Here is an 18427-nt window from a genome sequence, read left to right as displayed (position 1 = left end):
AGAAAAGCATTATCAAAGAGCTTCCAGGAGCTAAAGAACCTTCAATGGGGCTTCACATTTGACTTTTCTTGACTCACAGGAGAGCAGCAGGATCTGTGTCCTCCCTGCAACCATCTGGGAAGGCAAGAGACATGGCCGTGAAGCAGGAACAGCAACAGAGCTGCAGAGAGCAATAGAGGATCAGTGGCCTGAGATTGCGTGTCTCAGCTTGCTGAAAGCAAAATAGAGGGAAGGCCTGAGTGAGAAGGTGGTCTGAACAGAAGGAAAGGAGCTCATATCTTATTAAATATTTATTTAGATGTCTTTTTGTCCTCATTATATCCCACTTCTCCGCAAGTCTGTTTAATGCAACTTTCTCTTCTGGGCCAGATATGTACCACTGGAAAATGAACAGGTAGAAGGGGGAAAGAAGTATGTTTGGGGAACTTTCAATCTTTGACTTGGGCCAGAACGCTAAAAAACAAAAACAAAAAAACCCCACCCAAACCTTCCTCTTAGTAACTACATTGGGGTATACCTGATTTAAAGAAGTGGTTAGTTTCAAACATCATCCCCAGCACAAACTTCTACATTCCCCACAAAAAAACCCAAAACCAATCTCGACCTCACTAAGATTGGGGTAACCACCCTGGAATATATGGTCAAGAATGAACAGGTGAGAAGAGGTGAAAACCCTGTACCACTACTTCAACACATAAGCTCATCTTCACAATTTATCACTATTCCTCCTACTCCTATGATGACAGAGTTCAAAAATGTGAGATTCAGATTTAACTTCGTGATGAACTCATACAAGGCCAATGATTGAGAATACAGAAACTGAAAACTTCATGTAGGAAAACGAATCACTTAGCCTTTATTGAATTTCTTCAGTCTTTCATACTTGGTAGATATAGAAAAATATCCTTAAGTGTAATAGATAAAAGGTAGCAAAGACAGTTAGCCCTTTATGCTAACCAATTTGACTTAATAGATACAAGTTTGTAACAAACAAATTCAATTTATTAATTAAAGTTTTGTGAAACTATATCCAGAAAACTTAGGAAACAAAAAAACAGTGACCATTTCTGGAATTATTAAAAAGCGTGCATTTCAGTGTGGATGCATTAACTTTAAAAAGGAAAAACATAGTAAGAAAAAGGGAAAAAAGATGCAGTTATACAGAATGGATACATTAGAAAAACAATCTTTAACCAAAATAAGTGACTTAAAAACTATTCAATAACTGAAATACAATATTCATATTTTATTTTAAAGTGTGGACCAAATCAAACTTGGTAAACTATCTGTTGATAAGTTAAAAATTCTATGGCACAAATTTTCACAAAAAAGTTAAGGCAGCAACCAACAGTTTATATAAAAATAGCTGAGTAGGTTTCTAATGAATGAAATAACCTTTGTTGTGATGGATTTTGTTAATACAAGATTATAAATATCCTTATATATATATACACACAAAAACAAGATCAATACAAATGGATGGAATCCATATTTCAATAAACCAAGATCTTATGTCCTGGGTTGGAGTGGAGGTACTCAAGTTAAATATCTGTCATAATTCTTCTTGCTACACATACCATTTACATGTCATAAAATTGCAGTACAAATACTGAGTTTCATAAGAGAAATTCAGTTTTGAAATCACACTAAATTTACAAAACTTACCCAAACTGGTCCAACGGACGTTATGTTAAAGATATATTCACTTCAACTTCGTTGGCACATTTTAATAGTATATATATATATATATATATATATATATATATATATAGTTGCACAACACAAAATACAGGAAAACCATCAGAAGCTTTCAAGATAAATTGAAGTCAAGTGTTATTACAGCAAACAAAAGAAAAAAGTCAAGTGTTATTACAGCAAACAAAAGAAAAAGAAATTGGAAGCTTTACAAGGGTAGCTTACGTACTGAGAATGCATTGACCATTTTGTGCTGGGACCACCTCCACAGCTGCCAGCAGCTTAACAATGAACAGAGTGAAGATTGTTCGCTCTAAACAGTTATACAGTATGCTCAATTTTTTTATAAAAAAAAAAATCCTAATTTGTTTTGCATATAACTAGATACGGAGTGATCCAGTTAATAACAGACAGCGGGGTAGGGAAAGGACGTGAGAGCTTTTGCATTTGAATATTTACCAACTCATATAAAAATGACATTATCTTTCTTTCAGCTGCAGTCTCCTGCTTTCCATGTACTGTACGCATAAGCAGGAGATAGTCCTCTGGCGGCAAGATTACAACAACACAAGGAGCTGAAAGGGCAAGGAGCTAATACTTGAATCTCTTTCCCTTGATCTCCTTACCCCAGGAAAAAAGCATTTTCAACAGCTGGGAAGCACAGCGAATTGCTGACTCCTGCTCCTTTAGTTACTCAAAGCTTTGCTGCCTGCCTTCCATGCTGGGGGCAGCGGTGAGGAGGGCAGAGCAGACTTTCATTTCTGCACAGATGTGTCTCTTCCAAGCAAATGTTCAGTCAGCAGATTCCATGCACTCTCTGCCAGTGCCACAGTGACACATTTGCCAACACATGTCCCCCCCCCATGTTGTTGTATTACAGGATGTTGGATATAGGCATGTCTGAATTGTGCTCCTTTAAAACCAACATCAAACCTTGGCATTAGTTCAATGTTTCCTGCTATAGATAAAAGACACCCTTTGCAATGTCCGTGTCCCAATGAAATCAACCTAAGACCTCACCGTGGCATGTCTCGTTGATTTCAACAGGCCCGAAGCACACCCACCTTTTTCTCAATTGTCTTGGTGACTCTGACATACTGGGATCATAGCTGATTGCAAGCACTTCATTTTCAAGCGCAGCCAGATAAAAGGCCAAAACCATAATACAGTACAGCAAATGGAGGGCACATCACGCTCTCTCTCTTGCTTAGAAAATATCATTAATTCATTCAACTGGTCAGTTCTTTTTAAACACCTGATCTAACTCCTACAAATGTTCTAAGTGGGGAAGAGAACTAAATGCACTATTTTAGGAGGCTGCTCTATGAATACCTATGAATTTTATGCAGAGGAAAAGTGGATGAGAGTCATTAAAAAAAATTGCAAACCCCTTTTTTTCTTTTTTAACTAGTCACTTTTATATCACATATGCTACCTTTGACAACAAATTAAGCTCCAACCTACACATTGACATGGGTGGGCAGAGGCTTTCTGTGTTCTTCATAAAGCGTCAGTGAGTTTTGGTAGAACTACACTGGATTTTAAACTACTCTGTGCCCTCTTGGTGTTTTTTTTCTAAAAAAAAAAAGCTACAGGAATGTTGGGTGAGGCACAGCCAGTGCTGAGGGTGGGCTAGTTTGGGCCCAAGAGGTAGGCGGAGCCTATTGTACAGGCTAGAAAAGGGGAGCATTTAACAAGAGGAAAGACTCTTCAACTGAAGAAAACTCCTCTATATGGCAAGGAAGGTTGACTAGGGAGGAAGAAGTTGATTTTTACTTGTTTCCAAACCAACTGGCATCTCCAGTTGGTTTCTATGGGGGAAGTAGCAGGAAGAGCTGGATAATTACAGAAGGTAAGAGTTCGGTCTCATCGATAGTGTGGAATTAACTCCAGCCACCTGCAACAAACACTGGAACAGCTACTCCAAGAGAAAGACGGAGGTTTGAGAAATACCTGCAGCTACCAGCTTATTTAGCATATCTGTTGCAGCTTTGAGGCACAATGCTGTGGGGAGCTTGTACAATTCTGTTCACTTCAAAGGAAACATTTCCAGCAGTGCTTTGCCTTAATAATACAGTAATATTTCACGGTGGTTAAAACACACACACACACACACACACACACACACACACACCTGCCTATCAAATCAGCCATCCATTGCCATCATAGTGCTAACCATATTAGCAGAAGAAAAAATAGTTCAAATCTGTAACAGCAGTTATCTGGCCAGTTGGCCAACCTGTAGCCCTCCAAATGCTGCTGGATTCCACCTCCCATCACCCCTAATCCTTGAACATGCTGGCTGAGGATGGAGGGAGTTGGGAGTCTCAGGTCAGCCACCCCAGATATAGGCAATGTTCAAAAAAAAGGCTGGTGTATGTTAGGAAGTGAACATTGGCTGCAAGTCACTTATTGCCACGGGGTGGGAAATGTCACGTTATAGTCTGGCATGGCCTCTAAGCGATGTCATCTTGCAGAGGTAGCATGTAAAAAACGGCATGTGGTTTGCTTAAGTACTGGGTTGTTGTTGCTGTTTTAATGCATTAAACTGTTCCACATTCCAGGTTCAGCTAGGAGGCATTAAAGTAGCATGTGCTGATTTGTCCAAGCTATTCTTGCTATAGTCATCCGAATAAATCAGGATTTAAATTTATACCCCATCCATCCATAGGTAACATTAATTCATGAGCAGGGGAAGATTTTCCCAATGGTTCTCCAATGAAAATCAAACACTAATACCTTCTCTGTGAAAGCACATAATACAATGCCAAATATCAAAGACTATTCCAGTAGTTGTAATAGTTACGCAACTCAACCCTCATATAAATACCATCTGGATGAAATACGTTGGTTCGTGTGGTAAAGTCACTGGGTTCTTGCACATGGGGGACATCACCAAGGTAGAAAAGGTACCGTACACAGAAGTTAGTTCCCCAACTTACTCCCAGGTTAAGTAGGTACAGAATAGCATGTCTTTGTGGATTAGTCTTCACATAATGCAAGGATCTAAAAAGTGGGCCAAACTCAGATCAAAATAGGATGCAGGTGGCACAGCCAGAATGTTACCATTCTGGGTTTTTTAAAGAGAGAGAGATTGAGAGAGAGGGATTGAGAGTGTGTGCCAGCCACTCCTGCAGCTGTACAGTAAAGAAAATTACAGCAGCTGCAAGTGCCCTTATCCCCTACACAAGCCGATTCCACCAAAATTCCATTTTATAGAATTGTTAAAAGGGAGTCCTGACTTCCCTTGTGTCTGATCACCTGGGTTCACGTTAAAGGTTCTAGTAAAAAGACAAGTCCCGAATAGAACCTGATGGGTGTGGTGCAGGGAACGTACAACCCTCCAAGAGTTAGCTGGACTACAACTCCCATCCTGCCCCTGGACCATTGGAAGCGGCAAGGTGGGGTGGATGAGAGCTGGAGTCTAGCAGCATCTAGAGGGCCACAGGCTCTCCCCATAATGCCTGCTCTACTGAATATACAGGCTAACAAATTTGAACAGGCTTATGATCCGCTGCAAACTAACCTGAGTGTAGAAGGCTGGCACAGACAGTTAAATAAATAAAATAAATAAAAATAAATAAAAATGCATATTTGCATCACTTGAAGATTGCAAGACTCTTATCAAACAGCTATTGCGGCTCAGCCACATCCATATAAAATACATTTTTGGGCTAAGTCAGGTCATACATTTCAGCTGCTGAAATTCCTGCATTGCAGGGGGTTGGACCAGATGACCCTTGGGTACCTTCCAACTCTAAGATTCCATGACATCAAGAAGCGCACAAGAATATGCAAACAAGGCCCCCAAGATGTTAAAATTAAAGTCTTGCAGAGTTATATTCACATCCCACCCAAGCCCTTAAACACACTGGCTGTGTTGTGCGTGTAAAACTGGAACAAATGCCTTACTGTCAAGGGTTCTTGAGGGAAGGAAGAGAGTTCCCTAGCACAAGGGAAGTGCATCAGTAAATGATTGATAAAACAATAAAAATTGATGCAGGACTTTCCAGGACAATCACAAGGGACGTGCCTAAGCAGTATTCAAGTTCTCACATTTTACTTCTAGCCAAGTAAAATGTGAGTCCGCTTGAGGAAACCTGGGCACCTAAGTAGGAGGTAGTCAAAACTACAGAAAACTAAATTTTTCATTGAAAGATTAGCAAATTATGGGTTCTTCAGATATGCTTTGCCTTTCTATTCACACCCATTCACTTGCATTCTACGATGACCATTAGAAAGCTAGGGCAGAAAAAAGCAATTAACTGCTAACACTCAACAGGGTGTAAACCAATGTTATCCATACTCAGAGCAGACCCATTGAAATAAATGGCTTTTGAGGGCCATTAATGGCAATGGCTCCGTTCCAAGTATGACATAGTCAGATACAACTCAATAGCTATAGCGAGCAGTGCATTTGTGCTAAACTGAAGTAAGTGGAAGAAAAAGGTTTCCAGCATCAAGGTACTGTGCAGGTCCATTAGGTCTTGTATAGATCCTTTCCACACTATCTAATGGCACACAATCAAAACCTGTGCTCTCTGAAAGGACTTTGACTTGCATGACACAAAATAACTGCAGGGTTCGGCAATATGTGCCTGCTGTACTGCTTCTCCCATTTCCTTTCCCCCATTATTGTCCAAACATCCTCCTTTCTCTAACTGCCTCCTTCTTCCACATTGCTACCCACTACACTTCTGCCTCTTCCCTATCATTCCCACTCTCTTCATTTCTTTTTTAATTGAAAGTAATTTTCTGGTGGATTTTACTCCTCACAGCAGAAGTCATGCCTGTGACATGATTACAGGAGAGTGCAAAGGGGGGGGGGAGAGAGAGATATACAACATGGCCTTGGGAAGAGATTTAAAAGCTTCCTGAGAATCTCAACTTTCATTTTTAAGCAGCAGGTTTCTAGCCCTTATTGCTGCAAACAAAGCTGAGCTAAAAACACTCTGTGGGCAATGCCTCCTCAAATCACAGAACCCAGAGGGATGGCTGAATGAGGTTTCCAATGGGCATGGGGAAGTAGGGGTAGGGGCTTCAATGTCCTGAATACTTCCCTGCCCCTCCTCAGAATGAAGCAAATCAGAGTGATACAGAAAAATAGCAAAAATAGCAGAAATGTGTCAAGTAAGAGAAATCAGGATATTCCGTACAGTTCCAAGGAATACATCCTTTTTTGGCACGAAATTTTGAATTCTTGGGTGCAGAACAGTATCCTATATATTTTTAGTGCGCAGTAAAAACATCTGTGGTCATAGCTAAGTCGATTAGAACTATCATACAGAGAGGCAATTAGTCATTTGCCTCCCCACCTTCGGACACAGAGCAATTGCCCTTGGATAAAAAGTCAAGTTTTAACACCTCTTCTCTCTTTGCCACTAAAATTGTCTTCTTGAGATGGGGGGGGGGGAGAGTTGTTTTTCTATTGAAGCTGTTTCCCTTTGCCATTTCAAGCAAGGACCAAAGCAGTTGAAAGGGAGGGAGGATGGGAGGAGAGCTGCACGTTGAGGCTGTGATGGACAGAGTGAAGGAGGCTAGCAATGATGTGCAAGGTTACTTTGGGAGTAGGATAACAGCTCTTTCACACCAAGTTTTGTTACTGAATCAGAGAAATAATAAAACGCGTCTTTTTAAAAGAGAAATAGCATCCCAAAGAGCAAACCATACATCTTTCTTGGCAATGGGGGGGGGGGAGTATCTAACACTTTCAACATCCAATTAAAGATCTAACATATGCAACTGTAGATAAAAATTCCTGAAGTGGTTAAACAGACTCAGTTCTAAGAGCTGGGGGAAATAGTGACGTGTGTGTGTGTTGGGTATCTCAAAACTCATTATTTTGAACACTTGATGCACATCAAGATTTCGACCCACGCAACAGATACGGGTGACTAAAATGCATTTGTCACCAAGCTCAGTTCTGCATGCGCTCATATTTGCCTAACAAATTGAAATAAATGACTTCCAAGTCAGGAACATATTAAAAGTGTTTTTAAGTTACTGGTCTGTATGCCACAGCCAATTCACAAGTGAGTGTTGTTGTTGTTGGTATGGGGGGGGGGGGAATCTAGACTAATTCATATTTGAATTGAGCAGCTGTTCCAAATAGCAATGCCAGGGAGTACTTCCATTGGGAACATCATTTATCAACAGTTCTCTCAGTCCTCAGGTTCCCAAGCTCTGTCTGTTGATTCTCAGTCTCAGCCAAGGAGAAGGCTCCCCTATGAACTACAAAAACATCTTCTGGGCAGCCTTCAGCTGAGGCTTGGTCATATAAATAAGCTACAGAAGTCAAATGCAAATTTTGGATCTGTGTACATGCTGTTCCTTTGTGACTTCTCCAGTGTTATTGCCACACACTCTCACTATGTACAATGGAAGAGAGTCTTGGGGCTACTGGAAATTGTTGCTTTTCCTAGCATTTGGGCATTCCTTTTTTTTTTTTTTTAAAGCCAACTATTTTTGTTCAGGATTTCCATCTGCCACTATGCACAATATAATTTACTGAAATCAATTAAGATAGCTAGCTTTACTCTTCCAATAATTTTTCAGGCATTGGAGAAAGGTGGAGAAGAGAGAAGAAGCAATGATTTGCTGTTAGGTACAATTGCAAGCTTCTTTAGCTTGATCCCTTGTTTGGAATCACCATCGTCGTTTTAGTGAGGGCCCAACTTTTATTCACTGATCTCCTGAAGGCCTTAATTTCCAGTGACCTGCTAACCTACCTGAGGAGGGGCAAGGGAGCGAAGGCATTGAACAGAACTAGTGGGCTAGAATAGGAAAGTATGGTTGAATTGTTAGCATAATTCACAACTTTTTCTCCATTTTACTTATTGCCCTGCTCAGAGGAGGGCTTTGTTACCGAAACAGGTCAGTAATGAATAAAAAGGTACAATAACCAAGGAATAGATGCTAGAACCATAGTGTATTTTTCTCAAGTAGCTTTCACATTCACCAAAATAAAAAAACAAAATTCATGATTTGTGGCTACCACCTACCTCCCCCAGTTAACGAGGCTGCTAGTCTCCCCACCTCCACCCCTACCCCCCACCTTCATATTCAAGGGTACTGGCCAACAAAATGCAATTTGTTCAAAACATACAGATTAGGCAAGTACATTGCATTGCATCAAAGATCACAAACTGTCCGAGGTGTTTTTCTCCGATGAAGATGACAAGCTGAACGAGGTATCATCAGGTTCCGGAAATGAATGATTGAAATCCATCTCTTCTAAATCTGGAGGCAAGTCTGCCAGAAGTGCCTGAATTAGAATACAAAATATAAATAAATGAGAAGCTGCAACAGCTTTTGGTGGAGTAGCAGTCCTGGTTACTTTCCTGCACCGTAGTTCGTATTTGACCCAACTCCTTGGAGGGGAAAGAAGGAAAGCAACACTCCTTGGCAGAGAGAAAGGAGATCTCAGCAACTGCTTCATAGTGCTACCATTCTACAGAGCAACTGCTGGATGAAACCCTAAACAAGAGAACTGCTAAGTTTTCTTGCAGGGCCTCATTAGCTGTTTTCAATGGCTAATGTAAGCTGCCCAAATACTGTGGTATAAATTTATTAAATAAGCCTCTTAACAATTAGGTACTTTAATTGTGTTAGAAATATAATTCAATTAGATCATGCAGGCTTTACTATCTAAAAATGTTTTCAGAGGGGTAGCTGTACTAATCTCCTGCAGCCATTTTTCTAGAAAAAGAGGTGCCAAACAGCTCCCTTGTTCTCTTAGAATGGCAATGGCTCTCACCAGAGAGGTGCTGGAACTGAGTTCTGGTGAGTTCTGGCAAGTCCTGTTTGCAGCAAAGGTAACAAAAAGCCTTGCCTTAAACATGCTCATGGCATGCTTATTTGAAAACAATTTAGTTCTGTTGGTGGAGCTTATTTCTAAATAACCATATACAGTCGTACCTTGGAAGTTGAACAGAATCCATTCCGGAAGTCCGTTTGACTTCCAAAACATTCAGAAACAAAAACATGGCTTCTGATTGGCTGCAGGGGCTTCTGATTGGCTGTGGAAGCCCTGTCGGATGTTTGGCTTCCTAAAATAGTTGGCAAACCGGAACAGTCACTTCTAGGTTTGCGGCATCCGGAAGCAAAAATGTTCGAGAACTAAGCTTTTCTAAAACCAAGGTATGACTGTACAGAGGAGCAGACTACATAGGTACCATAGTTCCTTTGAAATGAACCCTTATCAGAATGCTTAGGTTTAGCCTGCCTGACTATAAAATATTTTTCATAACAAACAATTAAAAATTACTGCTCTCTCTCTCTCTTTTCTTCCCTGAGAGTATTCAGCTAGGGAGGAGCAGTGAGAAAGGGAGTTACATTTATAGCTTTTTATAACAATTTCTATTTCCTACCCCAACCAATAAAGTTTGCCCATGTGGGAGAACCACTGCACCTATCTTTCTGATATTTGGCAGGCTTCATTTACTCAGCAGGGGTGATCATGCCTGAAACTTGTACCCAATTCTGGCAGGAAAGAAAAAAGAAAGTGAGTTCAACAATTCCTTGCATAAAAAGCCTGGTATGGATCTGCCTGAAATTTTGCAAGCATAATTCACTCTGGGTGTGCTCTCTTGTCTGCAAATTTCATCCATCTATGTGAAAAGGAAAAAACAGTATAGAGGTTTGTAGTTCTCAATTAGTCAATGGGAACAAAAAATGAGCTTCATATTTATGGATCAGATTCAGACTCAAAAAATTAAATCAGAATGGCACAGAGTGGATCTGAAGCAGACTGGACTGCTTCCAAGTGCTAGAGATACAAGGCAAAATTTGTGTTCGCTGCACACCTCTATAAAATAAGATCTTCTTGGCTGTTTACACTTTCATCTTACCTGCTGCTGTTCTTTATCATCCATTTTGACAGCAAGTATCAAACGCCGAGTGAAAGCCTGTAGCTCAACATATTTCTTTTTTTCATGCTCCAGGTCTTCTTCAACGAACCTTAATTCCTGGGTCTAAGCGGAGAGGGGGGGGGAAATTACATATATATGCATTGTACTCTTCGGAGTACAATGAACCAAATTGTTCCCTTTGTTAATCACATGAAGAGCAGACTCACTGAAATTAAAGGACTAACTCAGGCTATTCAGTTCCAAGTCAGATTGATATGAATAAAACCCCTAGCTTTTAAAAAAAGAGATTATGTTGCAAATACATGGTAATAACTGAATGAAGTTCTACTTGAAAATTTAAAGTATGCGTGGAACAGTATCAACAATGGGCAAAATCTAGAGAGAGAATGCTTAACAGATATTCTCTACCTGAGGCTACCAAAGTGTCTAGTCTAATCAGGTCTGCTTGTGTTCAGGTTCCAAAACCCTGTTCAGGTAAGTTGGGAACAGGTTACCACCCATGAGTGGAGAGGAGAAAGATCCCTCAGGATTGGTACCAAGTATCTTTTGCCTAGTGAACAGAGCTGTACTTCCAGCCTGCTTCAACCAAGGCTCCAAGTCAAACTACAGCCCCAGTTGTTTACTGCAGAGCCCTAATTTGGAGCAAGGGCCAGCATCTGGGCACCTACCAAGGCACCACTGCCAATTGGTGGAGCTTTCTGGCTTTGCTGCTCCTTCTTGTGATTGCTGCTTGTCCACCTGCCCTCTCTGAATGCATAAGCAAAGACAGAGAAGCAGCCCATCTCTGTCTCTGGATAGATGGCACCAATCAGGCCCTGGAGGAGAGGCAAGAGCAGCAAGACTGGCAAGGAGCAGATACAGCCCACTCAAGGAGAAGACTAGTGATTGAGGGACAGCAGCGTTCAGAGCCTCAAGCCAGCAAGAACCAACAAGAATGGACTGTGGGGATAAAGTCACCACCAGGTCAGACAGTGCCCTGCACTCCATGATAACTGAAACTTTTACAACTAGAAGTGTGAATGGCCTCACACTAGGGAATAGTGATGGGAGCTCGAGCAAGTCCAGAGGAGTGAGGAGAAGCTAAGTTGATGGCCCTTTTTGCTCCCTGCAAATTTCCATTTCCCCTCTTCATTAGAGGGGAAAACAGATTAGCCTGCAGTGCTTCCACCACCTCACCACCTCCGGTTCTCTTATCACAGGGGAGTGATACAAGGAGGACATTCCACAAGGCTCATTCAACAAACACTGGTGTGAGTACAACACTAGAAATATTGCACAGGTATCCACTGTGATTCCTCTTGAGAGGGCTTGATCAGGGCTCTCCCCTCCCCCCTTTAAAAGATGTGAGCTTTCCTAAATAAAAGGTGTGAAGAAAGACAGCACGCAGAAAAACATTTCAGCAAGCATGAATGATTTCCCCTTTCCTCATTTGTGAGGATGACTTGCAAATTAGAACTCCACAGTGTACTTTCTGAGCAAATATATTTTGAGGGCAGAGCAGTCGTGTGACAGGGGGAAGTTCAGCACTGGGCTATGAAAGGATTGATTGTTACATTCCTCATTTAATACAACAACAGGGGGGAAATATAAAAAGAGAACATTTTAAAACAAAGAACAGATCAAATCTGGACAGGTAAAGTATGTCAAGAGCATACATTTGTCTTGTTTACACATACAGCCAAGTAGTTGCAGGACATCTGATTAATACCCTTAAGAACATTCTCACCAGAGTTTTCCACAGTGGCTAGTAAGATGCCCATAATCAGGACCTGAAACACACACACACACACACACACACACACACACCCCTAGCAAATTGCATTCAGTGGTATTATGCCAAAAAATGTCTCCTGCACTTTTTTGACAATTCTCTATCAACTAATGATGGATGAAATTGCACTTGAATATTATTAAAGGGGAAAGAAAATGTCAGTGAAATTTTTTTATGTGTCAGGTGGAGGGTTTTTTTTTTTTTTCTTTACTTTACTTTTATGGTGTCCAAGTGGTGGTCTGAGTTCCCTTCTTCCCATCTATGGGTCATCTCTTTGATGACCTGTATGCATTCTTCAACCTTCCTGGGTGACTGCATTTTATGAAAGTCCCATAATGTTCTCAGTTTGCTTTCCTGTAAGTACATGAATCTGGGGAGGCTGCCTACTGTCTACCTGACAGCTGTTCACTGTTCTGTTTTTAAATGAAGTCTTTTTACTTTTTAAATAAATCAGTGTGGAGTTAGTTTTTAATACCAAAAGGAAGAACTTCCCTTAAAAATGAAAGCAGTGGATGCCTTCTTGGCGTCCTGTGCTGCAATGTAAATATGTCATGAGGTTAACTTCTCCCACAGGGCTTTTTCAGGCAACTGGAGAGGCTGCAGAAATATTTAATGAAAGGGAAAAATACACATATACTATCCACGACCAATAAAGTACGTTCAATGCTGTAGATATTGAAATTATAAAGAAATCCTAAATTTCCCAAGAGGCAGAAAAATAGGAGTCCCTTTCACAGGGGATGAAAACTTTTGTCAAGCTGGAGGACAGGTTTCTGTACAGCATTCTGATTCAGTGGCAGACATCTCATGAATATGGGAGTTCCATACAGACATCAGATGATATATCGACAGGGAGGGATCTTCCCACATCCCTCCAGCTTCCCATTCTTTGCTATGGTTGGAGTATTTAAATACCATACGATATTCAGTGAAGAAAGACTGTAATTTGGTAGATTGGTTTGCTGTTGTTATTTTATTCCACAATTATGCATAGCTTTGTCTTTGATAAAAAATTTAATAAAACTTGTTTTAAGACATCAGAACAAATACCTGATGACAGACCTATGGATTTGTCTACTCCCCTTTTAAAGCCACCTACATGAGTGGCCATCAATGTAGCGGTGGATTTCATGTATTAATTTTGCATTGTGTTAAGAATATTCTGAAGGCTACAAGCCCGATGCTTGTTATCCTTATGTTTGAAAGGCAATGACTTTTTCAAGTTCAAATAAAGGATGGTGTGAACTACCCTTATAGCCCAGTCCTACAGATGCCTGCAAACGGCTGTTACCTCAGCCACCTTTTAACTAGTGGTGCCAAGCAAGTCAGCATCCTTAATTGGCATACTGTGGTTTGCTCTGGGTTGAGGACTTCAGAACCACAGAACTGTAGCGTTGGAAAGGACCACAAGGGTCATCTGTAGCCTGACCCTCTGCAATGCAGGAATCTTTTGCCCAATGTGGGGCTCAAACCCCCAAACCCTGAGATGAAGAGGCTCATGCTCTACCAACTAAGCTATCCCTTATGAACTTAGCACTTTCATTTCTGATTAACTACTAGCACACAATGCAGCAACACTGAACTTGTGCAAAAAACAGTTGGTGGTGGTTCACAGTCCTAAATGAAACGGGATAGAAATGTCTTAAGTCCTTCATTGTAGCCATTACTTTAGCCTTTTCAACAACAAATAAAAACACCTATTCCAGGGCACATCTGAATCATAGTAACCATAGTATGACTTCTAACATCACAGAAATGCAAGGCTGCAACACCAGATCCCATTCGGTAGTTGCCTTGCAGGACAGACAACAGGAATGGGCAAAACAAATTCTGAAAAATGCTTGTTTTACTTGATATGCTGAGTTCATTCCAGTGGGGAAACCACTGGAAACATATTGCTCTGAATTGAAAGAGCTATTTCAGCTCGTGGCCTTTAACTATTAGAGGTTTGCCAATTACCCCTAAGCACTGTAAGGCACCTTTGAAGGCTTGAGGGATGCTGCAGTCCATAGCTTTTATTACAATAAATGTTATTTTACTGTAATAAAATATTTATTTATACTTATTTCAAGAATCAAAACTGTCAAACAACTTTTTTTAAAAAACATTATCTGCTGTAGGGGTTCCAATGAATTCTTTTTGAAGTCCTAACTGGAAATAAAGTTAATCATCAATTTCAAAGTGACTCCAGATTAGAAACTTTAAAATATTGGCATTGAATTTAAAAAAGCTAATAGGGCTCATTAGACCAGGTACGCTAACTGAAATTTCTCTCTGGGCTATGATGAAGCCCAGAGGCGGCCGGGGGGGGGGGGGGAGACAAATAGAAAGCAAAAAAATGCCCTAATGAAATACTGAGCTCATCCTAAATAATGGGAGGGGGTCCAGTGTACCCCAATAGTATTAGCACATTTTAAAAACAAAAACAGCAAATAATGAATCAGTGTTGCAGTTTTAACCCCTATAGAGCTTTATAGGGAATATGCGGATTTTTATTTATTTATTTTATTTTACAAAACCAGAAAACCCTACTCTTGAAATGGTATAACCAGAAAACCAGAAAACTTGAGTTCTTGAAATGGTATAACCACAAAACAAACAAAAAAAAATGGGGGAAAGGCAAATTGTTTTCCTTACCCTAGTTTACGAAGCTGCTGGAGATCAAACAGACTCCAGTTAGCATAGGTGTTTGCTAGTTTTCATTTAGCAGTAAAGCAAACAGCAATAGCTTCACAAGTTAAATATGTTTTGTTTTTTGTTTTTGTTTAATAAAGAGAAGGGTGGGCTGGCGGCAGCGATAAACCACCACTGGACAACTGGCCCCTTAACTGGGGAAAACAGGCAATACAAAGTGGCTTTCAAAGCAGCTGTCTTTGGGGTGCACAGAAAGCTTGGGGGGTGTTAAAAAGCTTATCCAATTTCTTACTGGCCAAAAAAGCTTGTGAGGAACCTATGAAAGCAAACATGCATATTTATGCAAATGGACTATGTGACCAAGAAGCCCACATGTCAAAACATAATTCAAAAAATCAACAAACAGGGTTTTGTAGGACATACTGTCACAACAAGACATTCAGTATTGTGACAAGTGACATTAAGAAAAGGTCATTTCCACATACACACACACATTCATTCAGAACTGCTCTTATCCTGAAGGCAGAGTCCAGAAATTAATGCATGGACATCAATTATGCACACGTTGTGTGTGCTTTAAAGACATTACTCATTTCAGTGTAGGTAAAGTTCTAGTAAAAAATACATATTTTATTCTAACACCAACTGAAATTTGTTTGAGGGCGTCTGAATTGAAAGTAAGCCACCCCCAATTCTTATGTACACATGTAACCTTTCGCAATTTTGGCAAAAAACAGTTGTCACGGTTTCCAACTGCTTTTGCTCATATAGCATCAAAAGCGAATGTTCAGCTGTAATCTGCAAGCTGCTGAAATTGGAACAGCCGTCTGTCTTCAAAGCAATCAGCAGCTTCTTCCTAAACATTGGGTCTTGCGCCATCTGCCTGCGAGCATGCAATAATATCACCACAAACTTCAATGCATCCTCATGACATTGAACTGTTTTAGTTGGCAATATTCCCCTTCCTCATCACTCACCCACCCTCAAGTTCCTGCACACTGTACGTTTTAGGATAGAGACATTAAGCAGAAATGGGTTGCCTCAAAAGGTTAATGGGTCACAGAGTTTGGCAATAACGGAACAGCAGAATTGTTGTATTGTGTGACTGAAATAAATTCCTTATCTCTCTCCCTTCCATTACCAGCTCACCAGTGTTAAGGCAAAAATGAAAATAGATTAGTTTTCATTTTGAAGAATGCCCCATGTATAATGGGTTGTGTCCTACTCAGAGTAAATGTTACCGTATTTTTTGTCCTATAGGGCGCACCGGCCCATAGGACACACCTCGTTTTTTGGGGGGGAAATGAATAAAAAAAATTATTCCCCCCCCCACCGTGGCTGCTGCCCCAAGCCTTGCGCACACCTGCCCGAAGCACGGGGCACCCTCCGGAGGGCTCCCCGTGCTTCGGGCGACAGGCTTCCGCCCCAAGCCTCGCAGCGCTCGGCGGGACCTCCTGCCGGGCGTGCAAGGCTTGAAGACACTCGCCGGGGCTGCAGGCTGCTGCCCACAAGCCTTGTAAGCCCGCGGGAACTCCCGCCGGGCTTGCAAGGCTTGCGGATAGCTTCCTGAAGCCTGGAGAGCGAGAGGGGTCAGTGCGCACCGATGCCTCTCACTCTCCAGGCTTCAGCGAAAGCCTGCATTTGCCCAATAGGACGCACACACATTTCCCCTTCCTTTTTGGAGGGGGAAAAGTGCATCCTATGGGGCGAAAAATACGGTAAGTTAGTCACGTCCATTAATTCCAATGGGTCTACTCTGACATTGGATACATTAAAAATAGGTTGTTCCATATAGTGCCTAAATTTATGATATATTATAAACTTATTTTAAACTTTATATAAGTTTATAATCAACTGTAATTTAGTTGGCTCATCAATTCCTATGTTAGTTTTTTCAGTTGCCCCAAAGAAAGCTGCCTTCAACTGAAGAATGTTGGGCTTTCAATATTTTGTAAAAAAAAACCAAACTTATCATTTAAGAGTTTGATTTTTTAAGTGAACATTTGATGTCTTGTGTCTTTCTTTGCTTCTTTTGAATTTCTTCCAAACTAATTCTGTCCTTTCAGGCTCCTATTTCGATTCCTTGAACAAAGCCTGCACTTTGGGTTTAAGCTGATTAATCACCTTTCTTTTTGTATACAAATGTTAGCTGTTTTCTACAGGAGTTACTTACTTTGAATTCCAGAAGACAATTCAATTGTTCTATTTCACTTATCATACCATCTTCTTCATCGTCTATGATTTGTATTGTCTGAAAAGGCAAATGGTGCTTTTCATTTTGAAATCAAAAAGGTACTGACATACGATTAGAACATCAGATGCCCCTGCATCTTTTTGGTTGTTTTTAACCAATTGAGAGGTTTTCAGGATGTGTGACTCTGTGCACATCATAGTTTCTGCATTTGCATAAAAGAGCCTTGAATATAGAACCTACCAGAAAAACAATGGAAAAAACTGTGGCCCTTCATACATCAGCCCATCCGAGTAACTGGATTTAATCAAACTATTAAGTTTTAGGAAACATCCGTACCCCATTAGTGTCAGTTAGAGTAGCCTGGTCTTCTCTTCCGTGGCCAGTGTCTTCATTCTGAAGAACTTCACTTTGTTCTTCTACAGAAATGAAACAAAATATGTGTTTCTAGAATAAGTTCCTGAATTCATAAGGTGTTATGCAATTCACACCTTACAGAGGGGGGGGGGATGCTGCCCATTTCACACACACCATATTTTTTTCCAGCACTGAATTCAACCTCGAAGCTTATAGTAATGATCCGTTCTCCAAATACAACCTCTGCTGCCTATTAATTTACACAATCAGAAGAAATAACCTTTAGTTAACATAGAGGTTCTGGACTATTAAGTGGTCATATTCTGAAGCTAACATTGTTAGAAACTGTAATAATCTTACAATCTATATTCCAGCTATAAGGATCACTATGCCATCACCATGGGATGGTAAACAAATTTCTTTTTAAGGATTATCTGCATCAAAGCACATTACTCAATCCAAAACAGTAGCCAAGTTTCACCAAAATTCAAGTACACAAGACAGCTAAAACAGTGAATACTGAATGGCAGATCCATTGTATGTCCTAGAGTCCCATTGGTGTCTCTTTAAATTTGGGGTGGGGAATCTTTTTCAACTCAAGGGCTATATTCTGCCATGGACAACCTTCCAGGGCTGTGTGCCAGGTATGGATGGGGTCAGAGGTAAAAGGGGCAGGGTAATGGACATATTTACAGTGGGCTACACTCCAGTCACACAAAGATTTCTATACATACACATATTTCAGGCATATTAAAGGACACGTTAAGGCAAGGTAAGAATACTTGAGCTTTGTGCAGGGATGGCAAGGTTGTGGCCTAGAGAGAGCTCCAAGGGCCTGACAGTAAGGCCTGGAGGTCCACATTTGGCCCATGGGCCAGCGATTCTCCTCTGATTGAACAAGTTTTGAGC

The 18427-nt window shown here is 40.7% G+C and overlaps 1 protein-coding gene and 1 long non-coding RNA gene across 8 annotated transcripts in view; one reads left to right on the top strand and one right to left on the bottom strand.

Annotated features, from left to right (window-relative positions):
* The first annotated feature begins 725 nt into the window (after positions 1 to 725).
* LOC309524098 lies at positions 726 to 8134 on the top strand. Its single transcript, XR_014215786.1, has 2 exons — positions 726 to 1858; positions 1892 to 8134. It is a non-coding gene; the product is annotated as an uncharacterized lncRNA (long non-coding RNA).
* The window catches only part of HDX (highly divergent homeobox), a 51289-nt gene continuing 36138 nt past the window's right edge, over positions 3277 to 18427 (bottom strand). For all 7 annotated transcript variants that reach the window (XM_082208464.1, XM_082208468.1, XM_082208466.1 and 4 more), the window contains 4 exons: positions 17501 to 17580; positions 17144 to 17221; positions 10545 to 10667; positions 3277 to 8959 (listed from right to left, as the gene is read on the bottom strand). In XM_082208464.1, coding sequence (XP_082064590.1) covers positions 8834 to 8959; positions 10545 to 10667; positions 17144 to 17221; positions 17501 to 17580 — 407 coding nt within the window. In that variant the 3' untranslated portion in view covers positions 3277 to 8833. The remainder of the gene's footprint in view (positions 8960 to 10544; positions 10668 to 17143; positions 17222 to 17500; positions 17581 to 18427) is intronic.

Source organism: Podarcis vaucheri, assembly GCF_965113315.1.
Source record: "Podarcis vaucheri genome assembly, chromosome: Z".
Taxonomy (NCBI): domain Eukaryota; kingdom Metazoa; phylum Chordata; class Lepidosauria; order Squamata; family Lacertidae; genus Podarcis; species Podarcis vaucheri.
The sequence above is the reverse complement of the archived record's forward strand: the minus strand, read 5'-3'. Positions and strand labels throughout refer to the sequence as shown.